This window comes from Canis lupus, chromosome 23 (assembly GCF_011100685.1).
Source record: "Canis lupus familiaris isolate Mischka breed German Shepherd chromosome 23, alternate assembly UU_Cfam_GSD_1.0, whole genome shotgun sequence".
In the NCBI taxonomy this organism is placed as follows: Eukaryota; Metazoa; Chordata; class Mammalia; order Carnivora; family Canidae; genus Canis; species Canis lupus.
This window is the reverse complement of record NC_049244.1, coordinates 11311846-11330507: the sequence shown is the minus strand read 5'-3', so window position 1 is coordinate 11330507 and position 18662 is coordinate 11311846. Positions and strand designations below refer to the sequence as shown.

The 18662-nt window shown below is 38.0% G+C and overlaps 1 protein-coding gene across 4 annotated transcripts in view; it reads left to right on the top strand.

Annotated features, from left to right (window-relative positions):
- ULK4 (unc-51 like kinase 4) overlaps positions 1-18662 on the top strand; it is a 603320-nt gene that overhangs the window by 81847 nt on the left and 502811 nt on the right. For 3 of the 4 annotated variants that reach the window (XM_038570533.1, XM_038570535.1, XM_038570532.1), the window contains exon 18: positions 6046-6114. The exons of the other annotated variant lie outside the window; for it this stretch is intronic. In XM_038570533.1, the coding sequence (XP_038426461.1) occupies positions 6046-6114 (69 nt within the window). The remainder of the gene's footprint in view (positions 1-6045; positions 6115-18662) is intronic. 4 annotated transcript variants of the gene reach the window in all.

Sequence of the window (18662 nt, the reverse complement as noted above, 5' to 3'; positions counted from 1 at the left end):
TTTTTTGTCATGTAGGCATCGTCCCGTACCCATCTTGAATGGCTGTGGTTTAAATGTGGAACAAAAAACATTCCTGTGAATTTGGTTTAGCAGTCTGTGTATTGTATATTATTGTTGATAAATGATTGGTTTCCTTTCTAATGGTCCCCTGAATATTCATCTATCCAGTAAGTGAAACTTATTTATTTTATGTAATGGGATTATGGAGACATTCCATTTACCTACAGAGTTTTCATTGAACTAGAACATAGAACAGCTTCACTAATTTCCTTGACAATGTAATTAAAGGTATCCTTGTCATTATGTAATTCAAAATCTATCATATATAGAAGTGCAGTCTCCTCTAAGTCAAACTGGAGGGTTTGATTATAGAGTAAGTCTGGAACATGTCCCAAATCAGGTCTCATACCATTAAGATTCTATCTATTTATTTTTTTTAATTGGAGTTCAATTTGCCAACATATAGCATATCACTCAGTGCTCATCCTGTCAAGTGCCCCCCCTTCAGTGCCTGTCACCCAGTCACCCCCAACCCCCGCCCACCTCCCTTTCCACTACCCTTTGTTCATTTCCCAGAGTTAGGAGTCTCTCATGTTCTGTCACCCTCACTGATATTTCCCACTCATTTTCTCTCCTTTCTCCTTTATTCCCTTTCACTATTTTTTATATTCCCCAAATGAATGAGACCATATAATGTTTGTCCTTCTGATTGACTTATTTCACTCAGCGTAATACCCTCCAGTTCCATCCACGTCCATCCACAAATGGTGGGTATTTGTCGTTTCTAATGGCTGAGGAATATTCCATTGTATACATAGACCACATCTTCTTTATCCATTCACCTTTCGATGGACACCGAGGCTCCTTCCACAGTTTGGCTATTGTGGACATTGCTGCTATAAACATTGGGGTGCAGGTGTCTACCATTAAGATTCTTTATGCACAGGGACAGGTTATCAGCAATGAGGTTTATAGTGGTTATGGGCCACCTCTTGGACTGTAAGGCTTCTTCTCACTCAGATTAATTGCTCCAAGCTCAGCCTGGGCTGAGTGGAGGTGTCCTGGCCTTTGAACATGGGTAGTTTGGGCTGATGGTGCCCTGAGCTTCATGGCGGCCAGAGGACAGGCGCTCCTTTGTGTGCTTCTGCCATTCTAGTTCTTCCCAGGGAGTCATGGGGTAATAGCCACTCCCCAGATTTCCTTGATGGTCCCATACATCTCATTTTGTGACTTTTCATTGAGCCAGGATTGAAATAGGGTCTTGTGTTCCATTTAGATAAGGTAGACTCTTACGTCTTTTAATTTCAAACATTTCCCCATTGTGTTTTAGTGCCATCTATTAAAGATAAATTGTCATTTGTCTTAGCCAAAGCTGGAATGTCAGAAATTCTATTCTACCCTTTTGATGTCATTTAATATAGTCCTTAATCTCCTACATTTCCTGTGAACTGTTGTTTTTGATACAGACCCTTGATTAGATTCAAGTTCAGTTTTTTTGGAGGGGGATAGGAATTCTTCATAATTGTTGCTGTGTATTTCCTATTGCCTCACACGGGGAGGTGGGGAATGTCTGGTTGCCTCACTGGCTCCAAGTGTTGTTAGCCTTGTTGCAAGTTATCTATTGCTCTTTTACTTAGCTATTAGCATCCGTTGATGATCATTGCTTAAATGCCTTACTTTCTCACTTGGAGTTCAGAGTTTTTCTTATTGAAGAACTTTCTTATATCAACTAAATTATTATCCTTAAGTATAGTTTGTTTAGCAAAGGCAGGATAAGTGTTTCCTTTATAGGCCATTTTCCAGAACAATGAGTTGGTACCTTTGAAATCTTGATGCATCCAATGATTTCTTTTGTATTAAGAACTTATGGATTTATATATATATGTTTATATATTTCATTATTTTGAAATAGTAGTCTTTATTGATGCTTAAACTGTAATAAGTCTAATGGGAGCCCTTTTGAGTTTGCCTCTTGCTTTTGAACATGACCCTGCTACTGTCTCTAATAATGTTCTTGCATTTTGTCAACAAGATTTCTCAGGCTTATCTTGGGAATAATCAGCCCTAGTTTCTTCAGGAAACTTTGATTTTAGTTGGAAATGGTACTTAGAGAAGAACACAGTCTGGGAAGGGGTGTTCACTGCTACGGAGATTGTCATTTCTTCTAGAACTTTTCAAGGGTCAGAATTAGGAAGTTTTACTTCCTAAAGTGAAAATAAGTTTGTTCATATGGACACCTCTAATTCAACTTTAAATTCAGAGTTTTTACCTTGCTGATTTAAAATTTTTATTGTTGGGGATGCCTGAGTGGCTCAGCATTTGAGTGTCTGCCTTTGGCTAAGGGCATGATCCTGGGATGCAGGATCAAGTCTCGCATTGGGCTCCTTGCAGGGAACCCGCTTCTGCCTCTGCCTGTGTCTCTGCCTCTCTCTCTCTCTGTGTCTCTTATGAATAAATAAATAAAACGTTTAAAAATAAATTTTTTTCTTTTAAGCTGAAAACCTTGGCTGCTAATTATGCCTTTGAACTACAGTTTAGAATAATAGTTTAAAAATAATACAAATATTATTGCTAACAAAACTGCAAAGTGCAGCTTAAGGTATCTTTGTGCGTTTTATTTTGGTTCTTGGGATATAATTCACTGGATGATATGTATAGCCAAAATACTGAGTTTCTTTACTTCTTACTTCCATCACTGATATGATATAAAAATATAAATTACATAATTAAAAAATGTATTTTTAATATATCATTTTATATATAATTACATATTTTTTCAATTTGTGTTACCTACTTAGGGATATAGGGATTACTTTGTGCTTTTTGAATTAAAAATTATAATGCTTTTTATTTAATTGAAGAGTTACAAATATACAGAAATGTGTACAAAACACATGTGTCATGCTCAATGACTTGTCACAAAATGAAAACCCCAAAACTCCAACTGGGTCAAGAAATAGAACATTATCAGCACAACAGGAGACCCCTTTCCCTATTACTTGTCTCTCTCTTTGCTCTACAGGTGACTACTGTTGTGATATCTAATACAGGATTGTTTTGCCTGCTTTTGAATTGTATTTAAAGTGTATCATATAACCTGTGTTTTTGGCTTATTTTGTTCCATGTTATGTTTGGGAAATCCTTGTTTGTTTAGGTACCTGTAGTTCATTTTCAGTAAATGAATATAGTATACCACTGATGATGGACATTTGGGTAGTTTTCCATATTTGACTGCTATAAGTAATTCTTGGACATGCATTTTGATACATAGATTTAGAATTGCTAGTCACAGTGTTGGCATATGTTCAATTTTAGAGGATTATCTAAAAGATTTTCTAAAGTTGTGTAAAATGAAAATCCTTACACCAATGAAAGAGAATTTTCCATGTTCTGTATTCTCATAAATACTCACTTTTGGTATAAAATCTTGTTAAATAAGGATCTACCAAGTTCTACTTTATTTTTATTATGAATGAGTGTTGAGTTTGGTTATAGGACATGTACAGAGCTAATGGCAAAGTTTTTCTATCTATCTCTATTAACAAGTATTGTTGGTATTACTAAAATTAAGTCACCCTTGTGTTTTTAGAAGAAACTCCACTTGCTTTGTGATGTATTATTACTCTTTGATAATCTGTTGGTTTGTTTTGTGCTAATTCTTGTAGATTTTTTGCCATCCTCCTCCAATGACATCTATTTCTTGAAGAATTCAAGCCACTTGTAGAATGTTCTACATTTTGGATTTGTCTATTCTGTTTTCTTGGTCCTTTAGTCTCTCAATTTCCTGTAAATTGTAAGTTAGGTTGAGAGCCTTGATTAGATTCAGATTAAATTTTGTTTTTGGGTAAGAATTTATCATAGGTAATGGTGGGTACTTCATATTTCATCATACTGAGAAGCATATAGTGTCAGAGTTCCCCTATTGGTTTTACTTGCTTTGATCACTTGATTAAAGAGGTGATACCAAATATCTGCATTGTGGAAGTACATGTTTTTCCTTTGCAGTGTCACTTTAACCACCATGTTAAATATACAATAAGGAAATAATTATATGGATTATAACTTTTGTTTTAACCTTTTTCTAAATTAAAATGCAGTTTTGGTTTATGATCTGTTGATCTATTGTCATTGATTGCTGTTATTTTTTTCTTTTCATTTTTAACATATTCACTAAGTTCATTATGCTCTGCAACATTATTGTCATTGTTTTGAAATTTAATTTTCAAACTTTTTATGGCATAATTTTTTTGGAGGATAATCACATTTTGTGATTTAGTTGCTCAAAAGAATGATAGCTCCTAAGAATTCTTGACTTAGGAATATCAACACTGTGTTATTCAGCCTCCTACTGAATGGGTTTTAGAATTAAACTTTATGTTAAGCAGTAGATGGAGATTGGAAGCATTATTTAACTTACATAGTTTTCTCTGAACATTGTGTGCTTTTGGAACTCTAGGTAGGGGATGTGATGGACTGCATTCATTTAGAGACAGATCCCATGTATATTTTAGAGATTGTAGTATAGAGTGTATACTTCAAGTGCTTGGTTCAGTATTAAGCTACATAATTGCACCACTTCCTCTGCTGTCCTTGGTGGTGTCAGTACTGTAGCATTTCATTGCTAGCACAACTGCACATAGTCTATTCTGTCATAGGTCTTATTTTCCACAGTCCTAGTATTCAACTTACACCTTTAAAAATTCTTTTTAATTTTATTTTTTAAAAAAAGATTTTATTTATTTATTAGAGAATGAGAGGGAGAAGAGACCCCACTGGGTGGGAGAGCTCAATGTGGACTCAACCCCAAGACCCTGAGATCATGACCTGAGCTGAAAGCAGACACTTGACCAACTGAGCCACCCAGGTGCCCTCCCCCTTTTAAATTTATTTATGAGAGAGAGAGAGTGTGTGTGTGTATGTGCAAGCATAGGCAAGGGGAAGCATAGGCAAGGGAAGGGGGAAGCAGAAGCAGACTCCCCACCGAGCATGAAGTCCAGTGTGGGACTTCATCCCAGGACCCCAGGATCATGGCCTGAGCCCAAAGCAGATGCTTAACTGACTGAGCCACCCAGGCGCCCAACTTAAATTTTTTTATTTTTAATTTTATGTATTTATTAGAGAGAGAGAGAGAGAGAGAGAGAGAGAGAGAGAAGGCAGAGACACAGGCAAAGGGAGAAGCAGGCTCCATGTAGGGAGCCTGATGTGGGACTTGATCCTGGGACTCAGGCAGGGGCTATACCACTGAGCCACCCAGTGATCCCCTAAATTTTTTTTGAAGAACAAATGATACTTGTACTTTTTGGCTGTACTTTTGAGTGTGTTTTATGCACAGATGTGAAATTGTTTTCCCTAGAGTTTTTCCATGTAACATTGATTCTCATTTTTCTCATTATAAAAATAATATATGACCTTCTAAGTATGGCAGTGTAGCTACTTAGATAATCTGAAAATAGTTCAATAGTAAAAAAAAATTTAGAAATGCAGATTAAAATATAACAGAACTTTAAAATACTTAGCTGAATGTACAAGAAGATAAGGGAAATTATGAAAAGTCCAAGAGAAGAACTGAAACCTGAAATGGTAAGATAATAAGGCTGTTTAGGGTAGGTGGGCTGGTGGTTATTGCTATTACGGTTTTGAGATTTAGCACAATTTAGAATAGAAGATGAAATTTGAGGTTTCCCTGAAGCAATTAGTTGGGAATAAGACTCTTGACAGTCTACTGCTACTAGTAAAAGGGACATTTGGAAGAGGGGAAATAAAGAGCAACCTACCTGTCTACACAGGAGGTAACAAGGAAGTTTGTTGATTTTTATTTTTAACTATAGAAAGGAAAAAAGTATCTTCCATATAAATTTATAGCTACATGTAAGAGGGAGGAGCAGAGGGAGAGGGAGAATTTTTTTTTTTCCTTGTGATGCTAGCCAATCTTTTTTTATTAAGGTTTAAGGAATCATCAGCTAGAATGAGTTACAGGTGCACATGGAACACACCTCAAACAGCCAACAATAATCTGCCTTCCCTCTTTGTTCCCAACCCACCGAGTCCCTTCACTCTACAGAATCCAGTATCATCATTCTTTCAGAAGGATCGTTGGATATACAAGCATTGGATGTATGTATCCATTTATTTTAATCAGACTGTTCAGTACTTTGTTTTCACTTGGAGAGAGAGAGAAGCTAAAGCAGGCTCCACACTCAGTGCAGAGCCCGATGCAGGGCTGGATCTACGATCCAAGATCATGACTTGAACTGAAACCAAGAGTTGATGCTTAACTGAGCTGCCCAGGTGCCCCTGTAACCAGTTTTTTGTTTGTTCATGTTTGGAATATACTTCTTCCAAACTGAAACATTAACATAAAAATCAGACTTGGGTTGGAGTTCTGGTTCTGACAATGGTTGAGAAGCTGTATTGGCAAACCCTTTGGCCAATAACAATAACGAATCAGACAGAATATAAGAATAGAAATACATAGAAGCTAATGAAGACACACTATTCAAAAGAAGGAGGCAGTCTAGGGGAGATGTACTTTTAATTGGCTTACTCCTTGTAGGAGCTCCGAATTCATGCAGGGGGACAGAGTTCAGGTAGAACATAATGGTCTTGCTGGGCCAAAGGACTGTGGTTGGAATTTGGCATTACTAGACAGGGTAGAAAAGGAGTAGGGAGGAATCTTTCAAGAGCAAAGTCACAGAATGTGTGTACCAGGTACTCTGCAGTCCTTGGCTAACTTGAAAGCTGTGCATGTGCTGAGTGATATTGCATGGAAATGGGTGGAAAGCAGCAGCTGGGAGATTGAAGAGTTGTGCAGAAGTTTTAGCAATTGCCCAGTGCTGGGAAGATAGATTTTTGGGATCAGGTCCCACTAGGTTAAGAGGGGCTTGATGAAGACCATGGACTTTCCATTGAGGTTTCAGGAGGTCAAAACTAGATCTGAGGATCACGCCTTCATAGGAAGGAGGTTATTGGCCATATTTTAAGTGCTTGACAACAAAACTCCACACTCTGTGGATTATCTTATTTTCCTGTAAAGTATTCAGAGGAAAAGCTCTTTGTGACCCTCAGAGATTTCTTAGACTTAACGCCAAAAGCATAATCCATAAAAGACAAAAGAAATCAATAAATTGGACTTCATCAAAATGAGAAACTTTTGCTCTGGCAAAGATCCTGTTAAGAGATTATGAAAAAACAAACTGCACATGGAAGGAAAATATTTGCAGACTACATATCTGACAAAGGACTCATATTTACAGTAGTAAAGAACTCTCAAAACTCAGCAGTAAACAAATAAAAAAATTAGAAGATGGGCAAAAGACTTGAGAGACATTTCACCAAAGAGGTTATATATGGTAAATAAGTACATGAAAAGATGGTTAGCATTTTTATTCATTAGAGAAAAGCAACCTAAGACTGCATCTACACGTATATTAAAACAATCAGCATAATAAGTAGTGACAAGATCACGTGCTTGCAAAGATGCTGATAACTGGATCTTTTTACATTGCTGGTAGGAGTCTAAAATGGTATGTCTAGAAGACGTTTTGGCAGTTTTGTGAAAAATGAAACCTACATTTACCATATGGCTCAGCAGTTTTGCTCTCGGGCTCCCTTTCAGATAAAAGAAATCCTATATTCATACAAAAGTCTATATTTGACTGTCATACCAGCTTTATTTACAATAGCCCAAACCTGAAAATACTAAAATATCCTTCAATTTGTGAGTTATTACACAAATCTTGGTACATCCTTATCATGGAATAGTACTTCACAGTAAAGAGGAAGGAACTACTTATACACATGATAATTTGGGTGGATATCAAGGGTGTTGTGCTGAAAGTCATATGTTATTCTTGAAATGACAAAATGAAATGACAAAATTATAGAGCTAGACAACAGACCACTGGGTTGTTGGGATTAGGGATACTGAGAGTGAGAGTTTTACGGTAAAGGGATAGCAAGATCTTGGTGATATCGAATAGTTCTGTATTACGGTTGTGATGGTGGTTACATGAATCTACACATGTGATATGTCCATATTGTACCAATGCCAAATTTTTGCTTTTTGATACTGTACTATAATTGTGTAGGATATTAATCATTCTGGGAGCCTGGAAGAAGAGAGTATGGGATCTGGGATCTCTCTGTACTACTTTTGTGGCTCCCTGTGAATTTATGATTAAGAAAAAGAATTTTATATTTTCTTACATATTTACCTCTATAGGTTTTTTTTTTTGTTTTTTTTTTTGTTTTTTTTTTTTAGAGAAAGTTGTAGGGGGAGAGAGAATCTTAAGCAGGCTCCATGCTCAGTGCGGAGACTGAGATCATGACCTGAGCTGAAATCAAGAGTTGGATAAGCCACCTGGATGCTCTACTCTATAGCATTTTTTGTTCTTTTTTTAAAAAAATATTTATTTATTCATGAGAGTCACACACACACACACACAGAGACAGAGAGAGACAGAGAAGCAGAGACACGGGCAGAGGGAGAAGCAGGCTCCATGCAAGGAGCCCGATGTGGGACTTGATTCCAGGACTCCAGGATCGTGCCCTGGGCTGAAGGCAGGTGCTAAACTGCTGAGCCACCCAGGGATCCCGGCATTCTTTATCCCCCCCCGCCCCCCCGGCATTCTTTATTCTTAACCCAGGTTTGTATCTAGGCCTATTTCCCTTTAGCCTGAAAGATTTACTTTAACATTTTCTGTTAAATTCTCTGTTTGGAAATGAATTTACCCATTTCCTCTTTATTTCTTTATTTTGGAGAGTCTTTTCGTAGATACAGAGTTCTGAGATAGCTTTTTTTTTTTTTTTTCCCAACACTTTAAAAATATCATTCTAGCATCTAGCATGGATGGTTTCTGATAAGTCAGCATTCATTCATGTGATTGTTTCTTAACATGAAATATATAGTATTTCTCTAATTGCTCTCAAGATTTTCTCTTTAGTTTTGATTTTAAGCAGTTTGAGTATGATATGCCTAGTGTCCTCAATGTATATATATCTTGGTCCAGGTTCAAGATTCTTGGTAGTGTGAGCTGATATCTATCATGAATTTTGGAAAAAAATCTCAACAATTAACAAATATTTCTTCTGTCTCTGTTTTGTGTGTATTATATACATAGTTTATGTTGCACTGTATATGAAAATAGTGTAATGTTGATTTAAGGTGAATTGTGGTAACTTACAATTGCTCTTATAATCTGCAGAGTATCTAGTAAAAAAAATGAAACAGCTGTCACTAAATAGCTAATAGAAGAGATTAAATAGAATACTAAACGAATAGTTCATTCAAAAGAAGTCAGGGAAGAAGGAAGAAAGATCAAATGAGTCAAAGAGAAAGCAAATAGTAAGATGATAGACTTAAACTTCTCCACATTGGTAATTACATTCAATGTCAATGGCTTAAGTTGTCTATTCAAAAGGGGAGAGATTATCATATTAGATAAAGGAGAGAAACCTAGCTGTGTACAGTTTATATGAGACCTCTTTTAGGTATAAAGATAAGCTAAAAAATGTGGGAAAAGATATACCATGGATATCTAATAACAAGAAAGCTTGTGTAGATATATTAATAACAAAGTAGACAGTAAGGAAATTTTGCCAGAGATGGAGATGAGTATTTTAGAGTGAGAGTTTCAGTTCGAGGGGTCTGGGTGGCTTCAGTTGGTTAAGTGTCTGACTCTTGATTTTGGCTCAGGTTGCTGTGTTGGGCTCCACACTCAGTGTGGAGTCTGTTTGAGATTCTTCCCCCTCTCTCTGCTCCTTCTACCTGCTCATTTTCTCATTCTTGTTCTCTCAAATACATGAAATAAAATCTTTAAAAAAAAAAAAACCTCATTAAGTAGTATTAACAATCCTTAATTTGTATGTATCAACTAATAGCATTTTAAAATAGATGAAGAAACATTTGCTGGAACTACAGGTAGAAGTAGACCAATTCATTATTGTTGTTGAATATGTTTTAAACAAGGAGACAAAATCAGATCAAAATCAGAGATTTGAATGATACAAATGAAACTGAACTAGTTGATGTTCACAGAACACTAACTCCAACAACTGTAAAACACATTCATTTTAAGTGCACACTGAATATCCACTAAGGCATTTTCAGCCACAAAACATATCTTAACAAAGGATTAAAATAAACGGAATTAATGACATTAATTAAAATTTAGAATAAATTCTCTGACTACAATGGAATTAAATTAGAAATAGATAAGAGGAAATCTGGAAAATCCCTGCAAATATTTGGAAATTAAAAAAAATACTTCTAAGCAACTCATGTGCCAGTGAAGAATGTGCAAGAGGATTAAAGTATTTTAAACTAAATGATAATGAACATCTAATACATCAAAATTTTTGTGATATGCTAAAGGGAGATAATTTCTGATGAATTTAGTCCTTCTCTAAGATAGTGTAGATAGTAGTATACTACTCTACCATGTAGTATATACATTAATATGTTTATATTTATTTACATTTACTTTCATTCAACATCAAGTTTATGTAGCTTTATGAGAAAGTACAAGTAAGGTAGTATGAATGATAACAGCATGGAAGAAGTCTCATGATGTAGTAGGTATAACTAGTGATGATCCAAATCACTTTGCCATTGGGAAGTATGTGACTGAAAGAGATCAAGCTGGATGGGCATAGAACAATTCATTTTGGGGAAATCATAATCTTCAAAGTTAAAGTTTTCTTATTACTGAGCTTTGCTATCTGTATTCCTATTATCCATCCATTTACCAATGCTCACTACTCAGTGATCTGTATCTGTATCTAAATATCTATATCTGAGAGTGCTTTATATATTCTGGATATAAATCCTTTATCAGATGTGGTTTGCAATCCCCCTCAATGCTGTGGCTTGTCATTTTATTCTCTTTATAGTGTTATCTAAAAGTTAATTTTGATCAAGTCAAATTTATCAGATTTTCTCTTTCATGGATCATGCTTTTGATATCTTAAGGGTCCTTGTCTAGTCCAAGGTCACAAAACATTTTTCTTAGGTTTCTTTGTAAAATTTTGCAGTTTTGGATTTTATATTTGGGCCTATGATTTAATTTCATATAAGATATGAGTATGATGATATAAGATAAGGTATGGATAAAGGGATTTTTGGACAAGTAATGGAGTAGGCACTGAATGTACAACAGTGAACAAAAAAGATGTCCCTGTCCTCATGAAGCTTTATAATGGACAAAGGATATTAAATAGAGAAAGAGGAAGTCATAAAGGAGCCTGAAAAGGGAGAGTGGTTAAGTAGAAACTCTCTAGTTGCTTTAGTAGATAGGAAGAGATGACCATGTGTCATCGTCATCATTTTTATTGCTTCTCATTTTTATTGCTGTTAATTTGAAAACAGACATTAGGTTAATTTGAAAACAGGACTTGACAGTTTATTAGTAACTCATAAGAACAGTTTATATGCGGTAGAAGTCAGATGGGAATGATTGTGAGCAAGTGGGACATAGTATCAAGATAAAGAAGTTGCCCAGAAGTGAGCAAGTGGGACATAGTATCAAGATAAAGAAGTTTAGCTACCAGTGTGGAGATTTACTCCAGAGGGAGACCTTGAAGAAAGAGGCTAGTGAGGGGCTAGCTGAAGGTATATAATCCTTTAGATAGGTAGAAGGGAATGTGATGCAGGAGGGTGACTAGCCTTAGGTCAGAGAAGAGACACTTTATCTTCTATAATAGGAAGAGAGGATTAATGAAGGTAAGTGGATCAGGGAGAGCGTTAAGATTGGGTGGTGGGAGGATGTGCAAGATCTTGCATCTGCTGGCTTCTGACAATGGACTATGTCAAGGTCAACATCAGAAAGAGGGGAATGCGTGCCCAGGGGATTTGAAGTAGATAAGTTCAGAAGCTGTCCTCTCCCTGGATGAGAAAGCTGGCTCACTAGGGAAAGAGAACATTCCACAGAAACTAAGCTTGCGATAAAGAATTTAAGGTGAAAGAAACGAGTCTGCCTTCTTGTATGATGTTCTCCAAAAGACCGTTGGGTTTCCAGTCAAAGGAGTGGTTGAGTCCATTGGAGGGAGAGAGTGGCCACTTTCAAACCCTTTTACATAAGATCCTATGGTTTTGAGTCTTATTATACCCCAGGACTCAGTCCACGTAGGGAAGCAAGTAAAGAAGGCTGAAAAGAAGGTAATGTTTGGATGGTATTATTGCATTATTATTGCATTATTGCATTTAAAACATCATCATGGAAAGGTTTTGAGAAAGGATTTTTTTAAAAAAATATAATTTATTTATTCCTGAGAGAGAGAGGCAGAGACACAGGCAGAGGGAGAAGCAGGCTCCATGTAGTGAGCCCAACGTGGGACTCGATGCCAGGTCTCCAGGATCAGGCTCTGGGCCAAAGGCAGTGCTAAACCTCTGAGCCACCAGGGCTGCCCGAGAAAGGATCTTAAAAAAGATGAGAGTGGAGATTAGAGAGTATTTGAATTTAAGAAGTACTGGAGGTACTGTCAGGGTCCAGGAGATGACTGTGGGTGAGTGGCTGAATTGGGATGGAAACAGGCTAACGAACTGAGCAATGAGAACTATGTGGTTGGGGTTCTGGGTGTGTCTTCCACATGGATGTCCACTTTGCTGAAGATATGGACATGACTGCAGATGGGAAGGAAGGTGAGGAGCAAGGAATCAGTAGAGAGGAGGAGTGAGCCAGGGGGTCAGTAGTCTAGGGCACCCAGGAGGCTGGTGCATTATTATTATGTGAGACTCAGTCAGGGGTCCTTTTTTTTTTTTTTTTTCCTAATTTAAATTCAATTTGCCAACGTATAGTATAACATCCAGTGCTCATCCCATCATGTGCCCTCCTTAATGCCCATCATCCAGTTACCCTATCCCCCCACCCGCCTCCCCTTTGCAACCCAGCATTTATTTCCCAGAGTTAAGGATCTCTTATGGTTTGTTTTCCTCTCTAATTCTTCCGCATTTAGTTTCCCCTCCTTCCCTTATGGTTCCTTTTACTATTTCTTATATTCCACATGTGAGTGAAACCATTTGATAATGATCTTTCTCTGATTGACTTATTTCACTCAGCATAATACCTTCCAGTTCCATCTACGTTGATGTAAATGGTAGGTATTCATTCTTTCTGATGGCTGAGTAATATTCCATTGTGTATATATAGACCACATCTTCCTTATCTATTCATTTATTGAAGGACATCCTGGCTCCTTTCACTGTTTGGCTGCTGTGAACATTGCTGCCATGAACATTAGGGTGCAGGTGTCCTGCCATTTCACTACATCTGTATATTTGGGGTGAATACCCAGCAGTGTGATTACTGGGTCATAGGGTAGCTCTATTTATAATTTCTTGAGGAACCTCCATACTGCTTTCCAGAGTGGTGCACCAGCTTCCATTCCCAACAGTACAAGAGGGTTCCCTTTTCAACACATCCTTGCCAACACCTGTTGTTTCCTGTCTTGTTCATTTTAGCCATTCTCACTGGTGTAAAGTGGTATCTCATTGTGGTTTTGACTTGTATTTCCCTGAATGCAAGTGATGTGGAACATTTTTTCATCTGTCTGTTGGCCATGTGTGTGTCTTCAGTGGAGAAATGTCTGTTCATGTCTTCTGCTTGTTTCTTGACTGATTGGTTTTTACCTGTTGAGTTTGAAAAGTTCTTTATAGATCTTGATACTAGCCTTTTATATGTCATTTGCAAATATCTTCTCCCATTCTGTGGGTTGCCGTTTAGTTTTTTAATCGGGTGTCCTTTGGCATGACAAAAAGTTTGGGAATGTTAGCAGGAGTGTGAAGGACACTAGCCTCATCTCACCTCTAGATATACTTTGAGTTAGGTTCAGTATCACCTTTGCTGCATGCCAGGGCAACAGCAAACAGAGAGAGACATAAATTTTTGACCAGGATCTCAGAGAAAATGATTTCTCTCTTCTTCGGATATGATATTTAAATTTGGCCCATCACTGGGACTTGGTTAACAAAAGTGTTGTATGTCTGCCAGTATATGTGTCACAGCTCAAGACATAGTATTATTCAATTGTGGTGGGTGGGAAGAACTTCTAAGAAAAAAAAAATTAGCCATGTTTCTGGTAATACTTTTCTGTCTAAAGCCTGCAGTTAAGCCAGTTCTTCTTGTTGATAGCAATTTGTAAAAATGGTGTTTAGATGCTTTCCTGAGGAAAAAAAAAAAAAAAAAAAGACTTCTACCTTGTTGGTAGAAATTTTCCCCCCTTTTGTAGTTATTGAAAAGCCCCACAAAGTGGTTTGTTGTGCCCCATTGTTGTGTCATTGTAGTCTTCTCAGGAGTTTTGTGTTGAGGGCCTGGGAGATGCCATCTTTAACATTAGATACGGTGAAACCATATCTGGCTCCTGTATAGCCCGAGCTGAGACTGTTTTCAATTACTGTGCTCCACATTGTTAGTTTTAGCAACTCTGCCCTGTACCTCCCTGCTAAACAAACCTGTTTTACTGTTACTTTTTAGACAGCATCAGAAACAAATTTGTTAAAAAATGATAAAGAGTTGAATAGTATTCAGGTCTTTGTGTAGGATAAAGTGAAACATTCTGGATTTGTTGTATTAAGCCATGATGCCTAAAGTACATATCATCTGGGGGAATTGCCATATTTGCATCACTTTTGCATTAAACACACATTAAACAGCTCACATCAAAGAATTCTTAAAAGGCATGTTTCCTAATTTCTTATAGTGGTAGAATTCATTTAATTTCTTACCTAACATGTTGTAGAACGATTTTTAGCTTCTGTGTTTTCTGCTGTAATTTTTATGCTCATTTTACATAGGCCATGCATATACCTTTTTATAATATTTTAAGAGCAGCAATTGTGAGGCTTATATATTTTAATGTGATATAATTTAGTAATCCTTGGGAGCCTAGCAGAGCATCACATTTAATTTTCTATTAGATGAAAGAAACCTGGAAAGAGAATTGGTGATGGAGAGAATTGCACAAAACAAAACTAATCAGAGCTGATCCCTGAGGCAGAAAACTGCAATTTAAAATGAGCTTCCTTTGTATTTGAGGAATGTTGACAGACAACTATTAAGAGCATAGTAACAAGTAAATAATAGTAGTTATATATAGTAAGCTCCAACCACACTATTGAGGTTATATTCTTTGTGCCATAACTTTTAAATTATTCCAGACCCTAAACGACTCAATATTAGTGAAGGACAATGGTAACTTGGTTTCTTAAGAAAACATTTATGTAGCAGGCATAATTGTGTTCTGTTGATCCCAAATAAAAATGTCATTTGACCCTCGATAAAGGTGTGTGTGTGTGTGTGTGTGTGTGTGTGTGTATATATGTCATCTACACCCTACTCCCTCCTTCATTAGGTACAGAAGAAGGGGTTTACCACGACAGTGTGGCATTACCTGGAATATGTGCCTGGCTTTGCTTTTTCTGTCTAGAATGACTTCTCCTTCCCTCTTGGTCAGATTTAGTTTGTGGTTGCCAGGAGGAGGTGGAGGAGGGTGGAAATAAAGGGTATGTATCTCTTTCCAGTATAGCTACCAAAGAGTCCTGGCTGCAGTACCTTGACATTGGTAAGAAAGCACTTGTTAGAACAGCATGACTTTTTTTTGTCATGGTAGGTTGATACTAGATTGAGGCCTCTGGAGACTGCCAATGTCCTACTTTGTTTTACCCTCCCTTAGCCACTGCCACACATTTGCCAATGGTGAACATTGTTGCTTGAGGAGTAGTCAAGAAGCCACATACAGGGGCTGATTCTCTGATACCAAGATGACATATGAATTCAGTGTCCCTGGCAATTCTAACAGTTCCTTTTTTTTTTTAAAATTTGACTAAAACTAACTCAAAACTATAAAATCAATAGTTTGTGAAGGCTTCGAAAGCTATTACTCAAAATGAAACCTGACAACTTAATTATTGGTCAGTCTAAGTGTATAATAATATTGATATGATTTTCCAAGAAGGAAAATATGAATCTAGCTCATGGGGACAGAGGAAGGTAGGGAATGTCATCATTTTAATGATAATTGGTTTCAGAAACCAATATGGGAAAAACTGGAAAGTGAAGCTTGCAGAGGGAATTATATCATTCATACTTCCTCACACATGGTGCCCTCAAATTGGGATAATTCACTGATGGTTCATTTACAAAGGGATGATTAACTACAAGAGATGGTGCAGTTATCCGGGGTTAGTAATAGCAGGGTTGCTCTTACCTCTTAGTCCAAAGAGAAGAAGGGAGGTACATGCCATTCCTGGCACAACATTTGGGAGTTGCATTGGGAGGCTGACTTAAAGGGGCAGTACTATTGATGGTAGAGATGGCTGAAGTGCAGGGGCAGATATGGTTAATTAATACATGGAATAGGCATCTGTCCCTGTGAGGACAAAACATTCCCTTCATGATCAGAGTTCCAGTGTAATCAGTCTGCCACTGGGTGACCACTTGGGTCCTCTAGAGAATGGAGTTACATCAAGACTCAGTGTTGGCTTTTGTTCATGACAGGTTGGGAACTTGGCAGTGGCAATGGCCAAGTTATCCCTAGTGAGCGGAAGTCCATGTTGTTGGGCTCTTGCATAGCCTCCAGCCTTGGCCTCCATGCTGTTTTGTTTGTACATGGGCTCATTGAGCAAGTACCAAGGAAAATGGTGAAAGATGTTGATTGGCATCCCCAGGTGGTTCTGCTTTTCCAGCTGACTATTGATGCCTGCTGGTGGGGCATTTCTGGAAGTGAATTATGAATGTATTTACAGTCTATTGCCATTCAAGAGGCTTCCATCTATACCTCTCTCCCTACAGTTTAAAGTTTTCTTTTTTTTTTTTTTCTGTCTCTTTTTTTGGGGGGGGGGCATGATTTTGTTCTTTCTAGGTTTTTGATCCCCTTTAGCTACTGCCTCTGAGTTGGTGTAGATCCATCTCTTAGTCCATCTCTCTTTGTTAATAGGTGTACCACACAAAGTTTTGCAGACTCAGAGTATTTTCTTTCATCATTGTCTTTGTGGGCCGAGTTGAGTGAGGTTACAGTGAAGTGGCCATCCACTTTCTGTTGATGCAGATCCATATGTGAACTGGAGAGGGAGGAAATACAGAACTCCCTAGGAAGTCATGAAAATGGGTCAAGGAAGGGAGAGGCAGCTGAGCAGTGGGAGCAGATAACCATAGGAGTCTGAATCCACCTGCATTTGGAGTGAATGAAACTGCTTGGCTTGGGCCCATTCTTACCACTGTAATTTAAAAATAAAATGCTATTGTGTGCAACCAATGTTACAGTAACATGCAGCTCATGATGGGTAGGTCAGGTCTCCTATTATTCCAGGGTCAGGCATTCAGTCTCCACCAGGGTCCAGCAACAAGCCTGGAGCTGCTTTTCAAATGGAGTGTGATTGTTGACAGACGGCAGGATAAGACCTTATTCCAAAATCCTAGAGGGTCTGTGTTATGATTCTGCTGCTAGGGCTTGCCACAGGCTTTGTATAGCATCCCTATCTGCCACAGTCAGTTCCAAGGGCATTAAGTCTGCTGAGTCTTAAGACTCAGCTGAGGGCAGCCCCGGTGGCTCAGCGGTTTAGCGCTGCCTATGGCCCAGGGTGTGATCTTGGAGACCCGGGATCGAGTCCCATGTCGGGGTCCATGCATGGAGCCTGCTTCTCCCTCTACTTGTGTCTCTGCCTCTCTCTCTATCTCCTCTCTGTGTATTCTCATGAATAAATAATAAATAAATAAAATCTAAAAAAAAAAAAAGACTCAGCTGACAGAGTAGCTTTTACTTTAGCTTGGACTGGTTGTAGAACCCTTTCTTGGACCCCTCTCAAAACTAGCAGCCTTGTCAATGATCAGTAAATGGGTTGGAGCCTCCAAAATCCAAGCAGACTCACCCATTATTGAGCCTCCTTATTTGGGTGAGTAATGCAAGGTACAGCAATCTTCTCTCTTACTTTAGAGGGAATATTATCACATGCCCGAAGACCGCTGGATTCCTAGGTACTTCACCAGTGTAATAGGCCATGAATTTTTGCAGGACTTATCTCCTACCCTCTGACATACAAATTAGGGTGCTACTTACCAGGTCTATTTAGCATGTCACCAGTATAAAGAAACAGTATGATATCCTGAAGATTATCAAGATGAGGGGGTCCCTCTGGACTATATTATGACAGAGCAGGAGACTTGATATAGGGGCAATTTGGCAAGCAGAAACTGCTTCTGATTTTATTCACTGATTGGAATGGAAAAGAAAGCGGAACAAGTGCCAGGAGCTATGGCTATGTTAATTTACTTCAGCAGAGATACAGTTACAATAGGCATCATCAGCTGATTAAACCTGCAGTCATCTGTATCTGAACCCCTGTGGCTTCTGTACTGGCCTAAAGAGCAAGTTAAATGTGGATGTGTTAGAAGTAACCATCCCTGTGCTTTTCAAGTCTTTGGTGACACTGGTTCCTAATCACTGATCTAGTGGATATGGCTTGCTTTTGGTTTATTGTCATTGGGTGGACAGACAAGGCAGGTGTTGTAGTTCTAGGAGCTTCCACTTTGTCTCTTTGTACTCAGTCTTCAGTCCGCTGGGTGGGAATCCATTGTGGGGATCCTACTAGTTACTATATCTTTTCTCATTGAAGTTCTAGGACTAGGGAAATAACCAAAGATAGGTCCATGGGCCCATTGGACCGATGTGAA